This window comes from Beta vulgaris, chromosome 1 (assembly GCF_026745355.1).
Source record: "Beta vulgaris subsp. vulgaris cultivar EL10 chromosome 1, EL10.2, whole genome shotgun sequence".
NCBI lineage: Eukaryota > Viridiplantae > Streptophyta > Magnoliopsida > Caryophyllales > Amaranthaceae > Beta > Beta vulgaris.
Genome location: NC_079202.1, coordinates 722,356 through 736,215, shown reverse-complemented (window position 1 = coordinate 736,215; position 13,860 = coordinate 722,356). Strand labels below are relative to the sequence as shown.

The 13,860-nt window shown below is 33.9% G+C and overlaps 1 protein-coding gene across 1 annotated transcript; it reads left to right on the top strand.

The window, feature by feature from the left end:
* Window positions 1–540: 540 nt before the first annotated feature.
* On the top strand, window positions 541–2,144 carry LOC104902508 (uncharacterized protein At4g06744). Its single transcript, XM_010690300.4, has one exon. It carries the CDS (start codon window positions 680–682, stop codon window positions 2,063–2,065), a length of 1,386 nt encoding a protein of 461 aa, XP_010688602.2. The 5' UTR covers window positions 541–679; the 3' UTR covers window positions 2,066–2,144.
* Window positions 2,145–13,860: the final 11,716 nt, after the last annotated feature.

Sequence of the window (13,860 nt, the reverse complement as noted above, 5' to 3'; positions counted from 1 at the left end):
TAATATTGAAAAATTGGCCTTTTATAAAAAAAATTCAAAGAAACCACCAAAATATGCAAGTAAACCAAATAACAAACATGCATTAAATTAAGCTTTTCTTTTCAAAATCTTTTGACACATTCCTAGAAGAACTGATTCATGAAACTTGCAATATTTTTACTACAGTATCAATTTCAAGTCTTTTATGTTTATAGAAATATTTATTTTTTCAATTTGGGACCTCTTTAAAAGATTAGGCCTTGTTACATGTCCTACTATGAACATGTTAAGCGTCGGGCCTGCAAGTAGATATGAGTTATAAGATCATTAGCATAGAACCCAAAAACAAACAAAGTATAAGACTATCCTTAAAAGGTTCTGGAAATTCGAATAAACTTTAAGAATACATACAGGTAGTTAGTCAACCTGTAAAATGCACTAGAAAAGTAAAGTCTTTAACACTAATCCTTGTACTCATTGATGCAGTTCTTGAAAACCTAACGCACTGTACAATAAAGACTCTTTAAAAGAAATGAAAACGGTTGGATAATTGTCATATACTCCTAGTGCTCAAGGACCATATCACCATATCATAATGATTGCCATATTGATCAACTTTATTCTTCTTTGCAGCACTTAAAAGCTCCTAACTCTCAATGCTCAAAACTCTATTACAATCTTTCTTCATAGCACAACAAGTATGTATATCCAACAACATAAAATGAGATTCTCTGGTGCAACAGAAATTCTGATCTTTAAGATCATTCTACTGCTAACAGTATGTATTGGGTTTGAGTTAGTAACAGGGGAAACTGCACAGAGTCCTAGCCTTTCTAGCCATGCAACTGATAGTAAAAGCTTCTGGCCATGGTATCACAGCAGTGACTGCTTCCCATATTTTCCATTTATGCATTGTACTCTACCAAATCCACCACCAGACAGTCCTGCACTTCCTCCTGTTCCTGTAGTATCTAAGCCACCGCCACAGCTGTCGCCGCCATCGTCATTGCTGCCAGTTCTTCCACCATTACCATCTATTCCGAGCCTGCTGGCTTTCGCAGACCAGAGGCTCGCAGTAGTTTATCCTATCATCCAAAATTTCAAAAACATAATCACTTCAGACCCACTTGGGATCACCAAAACATGGGTAGGGTCTGACATTTGTAGTTATAAAGGTTTCTTCTGTGATGTTCCACCAAATAATGCAAGTGCCATCGCAGTCGCTTCCATAGACTTTAATGGTTATGGACTCAGCGCTCCAACACTCGACGGATTCATTGATCAGCTCCCTGATTTAGCTCTTTTTCATGCCAACTCAAACAACTTTACTGGCACCTTATCATCAAGTATTGCTAAACTTCCTTACCTTTATGAGCTAGACATAAGCAATAACAAGTTCACAGGTCCATTTCCACTTGCTGTAGTGGGCATGGACAACCTTATTTTCTTGGATATCAGGTTTAACCTCTTCTCCGGATCAATTCCTCCCGCGATTTTCACCCAAAATCTTGATGTTCTCTTCCTAAATGATAACAATTTTGTTTCATCATTGCCTCAATCTCTTGGAAATACCCACATATTGTACCTCACCTTAGCTGACAATAAAATCACAGGTCCACTCCCAAGTGATATTGCAAAAGCGTTGTCAGCTTTAACTGAAGTTTTGCTAATGAACAACCAGTTAACTGGTTGCTTACCTTACGAACTAGGCTTCCTTAAGCAGGTGACAGTGTTCGATATCAGCCGCAATCAGCTCACTGGTCCTCTGCCATTTTCACTAGCTTGCTTGGAAAGAGTGGCACTACTTGATGTATCAGAGAATTTGCTGTATGGCATGGTTCCAGACATGCTTTGTCAGCTACCAAATTTGGGTAAATTAGATCTGTCTGATAATTATTTCACACAGGTTGGTCCAGCTTGTAGAAACTTGATAAGTCGAGGAATTTTGGATGTCAAAAACAATTGTGTTCCTGATCTACCTTATCAACGATCAGTGTTTGAGTGTGCATCCTTCTTTGCAGTGCCAAAGAATTGCCCTTACATGGATACCTTTAAAATCATTCCTTGTAAGCCTCACTTCCATTAATGAGCAATTATTTATCAGCCAAAAATTCTGTTTTTATTTTGGGTGTAATATATGTGTTCATTTCTCTGTTTTCTTGTACTTCCTCCGTTTTTTTAGATGTTATACTTTCTATTTTAGGAAGTTTTAAATTAGATGTTACACTTTTATTTTGGGTAATAATTTCTCTCTATCTCTCTCCTATCACATGTTCACATGAGACCCTTTTGTTTTTCATTCTCTCTATCTCTCTCCTCTCCAAAAATTACCTAAGAGTCCGTGATTTGAAAAGTGTAACATCTAATAAAAAACGGAGGAAGTATTTTTTTTCTTCGTTTTGCTCTTATGTAGAAACTGTCTACTTTCACTTTTAGTTGTTCTTGTCGTGGCAAGAGGCATGGTTTAGATGTTACTAGCATTATTTGCACGCGATGCGTGCTTGAATTCTTTTCAAGACAAAAACTCAATTTTTTCGATTTATGTCAAAGTCAAAATTTGAACGTTAGACATACAAAGTATAATTATTATTTTTTTTTTGACGGGAAAGTATAATTATTTTTAGTTACAAAATTTAATTGGTTTAATCTCTGTCACTTAAGTCTCTCACCAGTATCTTTTTTTTTTTTAACTTTTCAAGGTCAAAATTCTATGAACAAAATAGAAATTTTATTGAATTTATCTATGATTTCTAATATTATAATTTTTTAGTTGATTTTAAAAATAAGTACACTACTTCATATATTGTGAAGAAAGTGGATACTTGGATTTCAAGTCAAATTTTTGTGAGTATGTATTGACGTTGTAGTGTATTGGTTGTAGTTTGTAAGTTAATTTTTGGTTTTTGAAAGTTTCATCATTTGAGTGATTTGTATAATGTAAATTATGCAATTCTATGATTTAAGTTGACTTGTGAGTGATTGTTATAATTTTATTCCAGTATTTTTATTTGACTCTCCCTTTGGTTTGTAAGTGAATTTGTAATTTACAAAGGAAAAAGGGTAAAATAGTCTCTTCATTCGGGGACATCAATGCCCTCCCCTTCCCTTATATAACAGAGATATGTTGTACTTTAATTCTTGAATGATATTTTACATAAATCTTTTTACCTTGATAATTAATCGCTATTATATAATAGAAAGAGATATGTCCAAATATATGTAAAAGTTTCATTATATATAGGAAACACAATGAAAAAGTAAATAATTTCTTTTCCTTGTCTGACTTCTAAATTATGATTTCACTACAAATACAGCTCAGTTTTTTTTCTTGTCTAACTTCTAAATTATGTTTGCACATTGATATTGTAAAATTTTCATCGTTTCAATTTTTTTCCTTTTCTAAATTTTAACACTTTGAGCTTCAATTATATATGAAATGAAATTTTGATTTTTTTCATACACAATTTGACATTGGATTTTTTTGGAGAAAAACAAAAATCGTTTCTTTTCGCAAATTAATTTAGTTTTTTTTTCCTGAAAAATGGATTTTTGCAAAAATTGTTCGCAAAAAGTTTGATATTGTTTTGTTTTTCAAAATTTATTTCTGAACATGGACTTTTGCAAAAGTTTTGGGCAAAAATTTTAATATTGGCATTTTTTTAGAAAAAATTAAATTTGTTTTATATGAAAATGAATTAAATTTAAGTTTAATTGTATAAAAGCCCTTTTGAACTCATTGTTGCCATCTCCTTTTTTTAACTACATAACAGTCAACTAATTTGCTATTGTTTATTTCAACTAATGTGAAATAATTTCGAAGGTTAAAAGAATTATGTATCTTTTTCGAAGTTCGCAAATTGCCGATGGATGAATGTGTGATATCACCGTCAAAATCTTTTGCTTTTCTCAAATTTGTGTTTATAGGTAACTTTTGTGAGTATGTAATTGTGAATGGTTATTGAGAAGAGTGATTTGTAAGTAAATTTTTGTAGTAAATATTTTTGTATGTATTGATCACGTTCTAGGTTATTAGTTTTACTTTATATGTTAATTTTAAGTTTTAATAAAGTTTCCTGATTATTTGAGTGATTTGCGTGATTTTTATAACATGATTTTCTTAATTGTATGAGTGATTTGTAAAGTTTCTTCTTTTAAAAGATTTATGAGTGATTTGTGAGTGTTAAATTAATTTTCGGTAGTTATTTTGAGTCCTGATTTTAATTTTGAGATTCCTTTTGTAATTTAGAAAGGAAAGGAGGGGCAAAATAGTCAGTTCAAAAGAGGACATCATAGCTTCCCCCTTCCCTTATATAATAGAGATATAGGTAAATGGAAGTTTCACATTCAACATGGAGTTGGAAATATTGGTAGAAGTTACTTATGATTATGTTTGAAGCTAGGATATTAACTTCCTAATGATCTTAGTTAAGGTAAAGTGAATTCATAAATCTTGTTTAAAAAGTTACATTTTGTAAAGTATTACTTCAGTTTTTAGTAGTTAAGCTAATTTCAATTAGAATTGGGATTAGAGTTCGATATAAGTGAGTGAGTGTTATGATAATAGTTTGAAGGAGCTCGGTTAGAGATTGTTTCCCTTGTGCATTGTTTGTTTAAGACTTTAGGATCTGTTTGGGAACATTCATTACATTTGGCATGATGAAAATGGCCCAATTTACTTGTTTGGGTACTCAATGGAATTAGATTTGGGATTGAGTCAATTTTCATTACAATTTCAAAAGTTAAAAACACACTATTTAAATCTCTCCCCCCCTCCTTCTGTCATTTCAATTTCTCTCACATGCTATTTTTTTCTCCTAAGTTCCTTATTATGTCTACCCCTCCCCTCCTCCGCCGACGATCCCAAGCCTACGTGTGAATCGGAATTCAATTCCCATGTTTTTCAAATGAGTTTGAGGAATTTGAATTGAAATTTGATTGCCATATTTTCTAAACGAGTTTGAAGAATTGGAATTAGAATTCAAATATTGAAATTAAAATAAAATTCAAGTTCTCAAATGCTGCTTAATTTTATTCTCTACTAGTCTTCATATACACGCGATGCGTGCGTTAATTTCAAATTTTGTTATTCTATTAGATACTCCATTCGTACTTTATTTATGATTAAACTTAAATGTGAAAAATTCAACAGTTAGATGAATTTAGATATATTAATTCGCTAATGTAAAAAAATAAAAAGGTTGTGAGTGATTGTTAACATTAATTTTTTGTGAATGAATATTGAACAGAAAGAACAAAAATAATGAGTTGGTTTAACTGAATTAAAGAGTATCAAAGGTAGTGAATGTTCAGACTTTTCATGTGCAAGTTATGTATGCCATCTTTTTTTGTAAGGTATAAATATTTTGTCCATTTAATTTTTGATTGAAGTATTTGATGCATATACCATTTTAAACTTGTTTTAAATGGCAAGTTGGAATGAGAATTTTTAAATGATTTGCTTTTGTAATTTTTTTCATTCCATTAATTAGATCATTAAAGGTATTTTAGTCACTTTAAAAGAGGACACCACACCTCCTCCCTTGGCTTATGTAATAGAGATTGTAGAGTAGACATAAATATTTGTTGTGCCAAAAGAAAGTTATAAGGGTTTTGCAACTGTGCAAGGGGTCAATCAGATCTAAGTGACAAAATGGACAATTTCTACCTGAGCAGATGATAAACTCAACCTACTTTAGTCCCACTTTGCAATCATAGACCTAGCCATGTTGACTTATACCAAGTTAATTTGAAATATACAATTTATAACGGGAAAATGTCAAAGTTAGGTAGCTTAAGTCTTACCTGGATCAAAATTGGTCGAATACAAATCAATATGATTAGACTTCATATATGAATCATATTGGCTTATTTTTCTTTACATACAAAAGTGAAATGCTATATAATACTACTTTTGTTTTTATTTAGTTGCAACATTTATTTTTTTGGAAAAATTTTAAGAAATGAGAAAAGAGAGTATAATTGACCCACTTTCCCTTGCTACTAGTACTATAACTAAATGGGGAGAGTAGGTGAAATAAGGGTAATATAGTCAAATTATCCCAAAAGCTTTCTTAAAAAGGGAAATGTTGCAACTAATAAAAAAACACCTAAAAGTAGAAATTGTTGCAACTAAATAAAAACAGAGGTAGTACAAAGACAAAAATAATTTTTTTTCTTGAGGAAAAAATGACAAAAAGTAAGTTGAATCACATTAAAGTTAACAATCCGACTTGTGTGGACCTGGTTTACAGTAAAATTAGTGTGCACCTTGCTCATGTATGTGAATCGGGACACACAATACTATAATACACATAAATGCATTATATCACAAACAGATTGAGGTGCTGTGAACGATAGGTCACAGGTTCGAATCCCCCCTCCCCTTCTTTGTACTTTGTACCGCCTTCGTGGCTCATATGGATCAAAAAAACAAACAGATTCACTATATGAAAGATAAATACACTATATCACAAACAAATACACTATATCTACACTATTACAAATAGACACTATAGCTCTTGCCATTTACATGGCAACCCGCTTGGCCAAAGCTCATGGGTATGGGGATGTGATTTTTGAATCCGACTCTCTGGTAGCAACAAAGAGGTTAACGAAAGCTGCAATTTTCCTCTCAGATTTGGATGCAATACTTGGGGACATTCTTTCTATGTGTAATGCATTTTCTTCTGTTTCTTTTTTTCATGTTAAAAGGGATGGGAATACTGTTGCCCATAACCTTGCTAGAGTTGTGCCTTTTGATGTTGAACAATGTTGGGAGCATCACTTTCCTAGTTCTGTAACACCTTATGTACTTATGGACACTTTGTCCCTTTGATTAATGCACTTCTCTTTCCCCTCAAAAAAAAAAAGCTCTTGCCAAAAAAAAAAAACAACACTATAGCACAGAGAAACACACTATATCACAAACAAACATACTATATCGAAATTGACTATATTATCCTAATCTTCTATAAAAAGTTTAAGTGTAAAATCAACTATAATACACATAAACACACTATATCACAAACGGATACACTATATTATAAAGAAATACACTATATCACAAACACATTATAGCACAAAGAAATACTATCACAAATAAACATACTATAGCATAGAAAAACACATTGTACCACGCAGAAACACACTATATCAACTGACATTATAATCCTAATCTTCTATAAGAGGTTCAATTGTACAACCAACTATATCACAAAAACTGAAAAACAAAGTAAGAACTTCAAGAGAGAGAAAATGAAGCAGTTATGAGAGAGAAATTGAAAAAGTGAGGAAATCTGAGGAGAGAGAAAGACAAAATAGTAAAAGTTGTAATCATTACAACCTACATAACATCTATTGGGTGCACACTAATTAGTGTGCACCGGGTTCATACGAGTTTTTCTATAAAGTTAAAGATTTATCTTCTCTTAAATAACTCAATTTCACTAACTTCATACATGAATCATATCGGCTTATTTTTCTTTAAATACAAAAGTGAAATACTATTTAATGCAAAGCAAAAATAATTTTTTTTCTTGAGGAAAAATGACAAAAAAAGTAAACTAAATCACATTAAAGCTATATAATTATCTTCAAAAAATAACTCAAATTTCACCAGTTCCCGTCAAATATATTAACTAATTGATTTTTCACTTTAAAAGAGTAATTTACATCAATATTTATAAGATTCATCATTAGAAACTACAAACTAGAAGTTAAGGGCTTGTTTGTTATTGTTTTTATTTCTAATTTTCAGTTTTTTTATAAATCAAAAACAAAGATATGAAAATCAGAAAAAGTAGTTTTCATTTTTCTATCGTCAAATTTCAAAATATGTTTGGTACGAACATGATGATTTAAGTTTATTATGTCCCTTACATCGTATGAATTTTATATTCATAAAACAACAAACTAGAGCGGATCAAAGGTAGTCTGGCTTGAAAAATGTTCAAGCTTGGGTAGAGTTTTTGGACGCGGCCCAATTTTTTTTTAGGTTTGGGATGGGCTTTGGACAAGCCAAAAATGACTTTTAAGTCTAAATTTTGGTCTGGTCCGATTTTGGCCTGAAAAAATGGGGTTTGGACAACAAAAATCGACCCAAAATTTGGCTCGGCCCGTAATTGTGGTTGTCAGACCCGAACCCTTCAGCAAGTTCATCAAATCAATATCTCTTGGACCATTCAACAAATTAAGGATGTACCTAGCAATTTTGGGTGGGTTTTTTTTTTACTAAAGTGAACCTGTAACAAGTTTAACAAGCACATGATATGGCTATATGAACCCTATGTGCCTGTGGGCGGGCACGAAGTATCCTTGATCCGAGGCACACCTAGATCTACCTTGGTTGAGTCAAGGTGGAGTGTACGTAGAGGATGATGCGATGTCGTGAAGACATAGCATGGGCTAAATGAAGCTGGGACACGTTGAGTGTGACCCTAGAGATATTCTAAGGGAAGCCATGTGATGGGGTTGGCTAAGTTACAAGGTCTAAGGCATGGCTCATGTGCGCTGGGAGCATGAGGCCTTGCCTCTGGGTGCTGTGCGCATAGCGTAGGGTTGTTGGAAGCTTGGTCATGTGTTATGCACTAGTGCGTGGTCCGCACGTGCTCAGAATTCATTAAATAGTGACAGGCATGGGAAATAAAAGGCACGTGTATGCCATGCGCCCGTGTCAAGGGCAATGTATGAGGAGCGAAGAAACGCGACAGTTATCACTTACGGTTATCGCTGACTGGGCACAAGGGCCGCATATTAAGGCGCGCCTCTTGGGGATTTATTAATACATGCTTGTGTCATGTAGGCTGACAGTTACTAGGGAAGTTTGCTCAGACAGAGGGGTTGTCTCTGTCATGATTGCTTATAAATATACAACCTTAGGGCCTGTCGAAGGGGTTAGATAATTGTACGAACATTCCTATGAAATAAAAGTGATGTGCTTTATTATGTATGTTGAGTGTGCATTATTATATATCCTTGCAATTTATTATATGATTATATTGTTAGGCTGGTTAGATCGTGATTTAATGTTCTCACGGCAAAAACAAAAATTACGCTGTGATAATTTGGTATCAGTGTTGAGATTTTAAGATAAATGAAAGTGATGGAACAAGGAGAAAATGATTGACTGCATACTTGAATTAATGAGTGAAGAAGTGCCATTTAAATAGGCAAACAAAGAAACTAAATCTCCTTAAAAGAAAGCAACTACCTAAGCTACTTGAACGTGGAGTGCAACTGCTTAGTGCCCCACTTCTTTAGTTACCAATCCACATGATTAAATAACTAATAATTACTAAGGATTAAAAATAAAACTACTAATTGACTAGGTGAAACAAACTGATTTTCTAGAACCCAATACTTAACATTAATTAATTAGAAATATGCATAAACATTAAATAGTAATTAATAATATTTTTGGAGCATAATCCAACAATTAGAGCAAGGTGTGATTATCCATGCCCCTTGAAAAATCTAAGTTCAAGAAAGTTTAGAAGCCCACTGTCCTATACTTGCGTGAAATCCGAAGAAATCGAAAGGAAAAAAAACGGTTTTACGATAAAGTTGTCTACTGTGTCACTGATACACTTGAAGGTGTGTTGAATTTTATTTATCCTAATCATACGGGGTATATTGTCCATTTCTCCAACGAATTTCCTTAAAAATCAAGGACGACCAACTCAATCCCACCAGACTAGTTTTTTTTCCGACACATTCATCAGTTACAACAAGAGAAAAATCGAATAATAGAATCTCGGAGAACAAAAACTATGTCTAGACGAAGGTCAAAGGCTCGTCTTGATCATATTGAGTCATATTTGGGTGGTAGAGGCCACGATGAACTTCCCGTTAACACGACAAGGGATTCGATTCAACTTTTGTCCAATCAGTTGTCGAAAATGAACGGTATGCTTCAAGGGTTGGTTGAGGAGGGACATGAATTCCTTCACATAATGTCGATTGTTTCTCGTGTGCCTTAATTCTTTCAACTTACCCGAACAATCCAAGAACTATTGTTGGACAAAAATTGTTTGCGTAAACCAGCCATCTCATCCCAAGATTTCACAGCCGTAACACCATCCATATAACCAGATTGGCGTGATCCCCACCATAACTTGGCATCGCCACTAAGGTACAATGGGGAAACATCAAGTTTTCGACTATCCCCCTGCTTCATAACATTAAAGTAATGCTCAAGATCCCAAATGAAATTTTCTAGAGCCTTAAAGTCACAACTCCAATCAAAGTACAATAGAGGTCTGGATACTCAAGAGGTATATCCATACACCACAAAAGATGGTGAATGTCATTTTTCTGCCAAAATGTTGGCCTTCAAGTTCATGACTCCATCAATATCACCCTGGTAAGTCAAGATCTTTTGTCCTTTTGGGGCTGTAGCCTCATGTGTTCATTAAACAACAAAATCCAGAGCTTGACATTTCAGTTTTGGAGTACAATTTTAGTAATATGTTTGCATCGTAGCTTAGTACATATTGTAGCATTAGTTGCCAAAGTTATTAGTGGCTTAGTGCCTATATTTTACTAAGCTGGTGTGGTAACCTATATTGCCCATAGTCATTCTTGAAGGAACATGTCCTTCGATCGAAAGTGTAATTACTAAATATATAATTAGGATTATATTATATGAAGATAATAATTAAGTTAAGTTAGGCAATCACATTTACTTGCTAGAGAATAAATATGACTAGTAGGTCAATGTGATTTGGCTCACTATACTTAAGTTAATCCTATGAGCTCACACGATATAGCATAAGATTGGACTTGTATAATGAAAGCCCATTGAATGTTAGGGTCAGGGTTTTGACATTACTAATTACTAATAAGATATATATGATACCTTATTAGGTTTGTCAGATGATGTGAATTCTATAGTAAGTTCTCACTGTTAAAATATCACAAACCCTAAACCTAATTGGTGTTCATACTGTTTTCTCCCCTAAAAGCAAGAGAGTAAGAGCGATCCATCTCTTTCGTACTAGCATGCGTAGGATTTTGATCTGGTACTTGTGGACTGACTAGAAGAGTAACAATTGAGGTTCTTGATCTTCGTTCTTGGTAGTATTGAAAGCACGCATCAAAGGTTGTTATTCTAATCCTGGCCTTATTGCTTGATACGTATTATATATGCATGTGATCCTGTTTAGATGTTAGGAAATTAATTTCCTGAAATTCCACTAAGTGCATCTAAGTTCCTACAGTGGTATCAGTTATCTTCTTGTATATGTTAATATGTTCATTTTGATGCATGTTTTGATTATTTTAATTCAATTAGGGGAGGACTTATAATATGGATTAATTTGCATAATTAAAATAGTGATTTTAATTGATTGGATTATATATCATAGTATTTTGATAGTACGATTGCATTAAAATTTGGATTTTTTATGCATTAAATTGATATATTGTGATATGTCAAAATTTGTATTAATTTCTATTAAAAAAAAAAGGGGGAAATTGTTTATGTTCAATATACAGTACTTCAAAACGGGGCAATAGTGTCGAAATTTTGATTCAAAATTCACCAAAATTGATCAAAGATTTTGTATAATTGATTAAGGGCTTTGATTTCTTTATATCTGAATTGCAAAAATCATGTCTTCGATTGTTGTTTTCGCTTCGAATTCAAAGAGTTTGGTTCAAATAATTTAAAACCCTAAAACTTTCCCCCAAATCAATTTCAATTGGAATATAAAGGGTGATTTAGCATAAAGAATCATTAAAATTGTGTAATTAGAGCCAATAATTGTAGTAAGATTCAAAGGAAATTTGGTGATAGTTGGAGGTGGATTGATAATTATGGGTTCTCTCCTAGAGGAAGGATTTGGTTTGGGTGGAAGCCAGGTGACATTACAGTGGATGTTCTATGTAAGTCTGAACAATGTATGGCTCTTAAAGTGCAGAAATTTAATAGCAGCTACATATTAGTTGTTGTGTATGGATTACACACCATTGCTGATAGGAAACCTCTCTGGGTAGAACTAGAGAGGTTGGCTAGCACCATAAATGAACCTATGTTATGCATTGGGGACTTTAATGCTGTTTGGAGTGTGCAGGATAGAATAAATGGGGTGGAGGTAAGTGAGCAAGAAACTCAGGATTTTGCAGAGTTCATGTTAGCCTCCCACATGATGGAAGCTACTTGCTGTGGAGTGTTCTACTCATGGAATAACAAAAGTCTGGGAAATGCAAGAATCTGTAGTAGGATTGATAAAGCTGTGATGAATGGCAGTATGCTTGAAGCTTTTCCTAAGCTTATGGTGAACTATCTACCAAGTGGAGTATCTGACCATACTCCACTGCTGGTAACATTTCAAAATACAGTTAGGGAGAGGGGTAGACCCTTTAAATTTCTCAATATACTGGCTGCAGATACAAAGTTTATCGAGGTAGTGGCAGAAGCTTGGAGGTCTGTGGATGATAGCTATCATATGAAGAGAGTGTGGAAAAGGCTACAAGCTGTGAGAAGAGCTTTGAAGGGTCTGCAGACTAGTCATCACTCTAATGCTCACATTAAAGTGGAGAATATTAGAGTAAATCTTCAAAATGTGCAAAACAACATGGCAATTAATAAAGATGCTCATTTGCAGAATGAAGAAAGCGACTTAGTCAATTCTCTTAGATACTGGTCTAGAGTGGAGGAAAGTATCATAAGACAAAAGTCTAGGATTAATTGGCTTTCTAAGGGAGATGCAAATACAAAAAATTTCTTCACTGCAGTAAAAGTTAGACAAGCAAGGAATAGAATTGGAATGCTTTAAAACTGTCAGGGAGATTGCCTTACTTCCACTTAGGCAATTAAAGATGAAATTGTCAGCTTTTATAAGAATTTTCTTGGTGATTGTGCTACCTCTTTGACTGGGCTAGATCTAAACACTATCAGAGCTGGGCTAGTGTTATCTTTAAAGACCAGGGCAATTCTTATTCAACCAGTCACCACTGAAGAGATTGACAGAGCTTTGCATCAGATTGATGATAACAAGGCTCCAGGGATTGATGGGTTTAATGGTTTGTTTTTAAAAAAATGCTGGCACATAATCAAACATGATGTTTACAGAGGTGTGATGGAGTTTTTTTATCAAGCTTATATGCACAAACCAGTTAATAATATTGTTATTACTCTGGTTCCTAAAGTGACCTCAGCCATGTATGCTAAGGATTTCAGGCCAATAGCTTGTTGCACCACACTCTATAAAATAATTTCAAAGATACTCACTCATAGGATGCAGACTGTGATGCAGGAGGTGGTAAATGAAGCTCAATTTGGTTTTATCCTGAGGAGGTTATTAGCTGATAACATACTTTTAGCCACTGAGTTGATAAAAGGATACTCCAGAAAACATATCTCACCATGGTGTGTAATCAAGGTGGATATAAAAAAAGGCATATGACTCTGTGGAATGGCCTTTTTTAGAAAAATGTTGATTGAGCTGGGCTTTCCTACAGTGTTTGTGGGATGGATAATGGGAGTGTCAGAACTGTTTCTTATTCCATTGCTATAAATGGTATCCCACTATTCCTTTTGATGCTAAAAAGGGCTAAGACAAGGAGATCCTCTCTCTCCTTTTCTTTTTGCACTAGTATGGAATATCTAGCAGTGCTTGAAAGAGCTTAAAGAGATCCTGACTTCAATTATCACCCCAAATGTGAGAGAATTTCTCTTAATCATCTTATGTTTGCAGATGATTTACTAATGTTTGCAAGGGCTGACATAAGTTCAGTAGTTAAAATAATGAATGCTTTTGGGAAATTTTCTAGGCCTCTGGTTGGTTGCTAGTGTGGAGAAGATAATTATGTTGCTGGTGTGAATGAAGAAGAAGCTCAGATGATTGCGAGCTATTAGTATGCCTATAGGAGGTTCCTTTT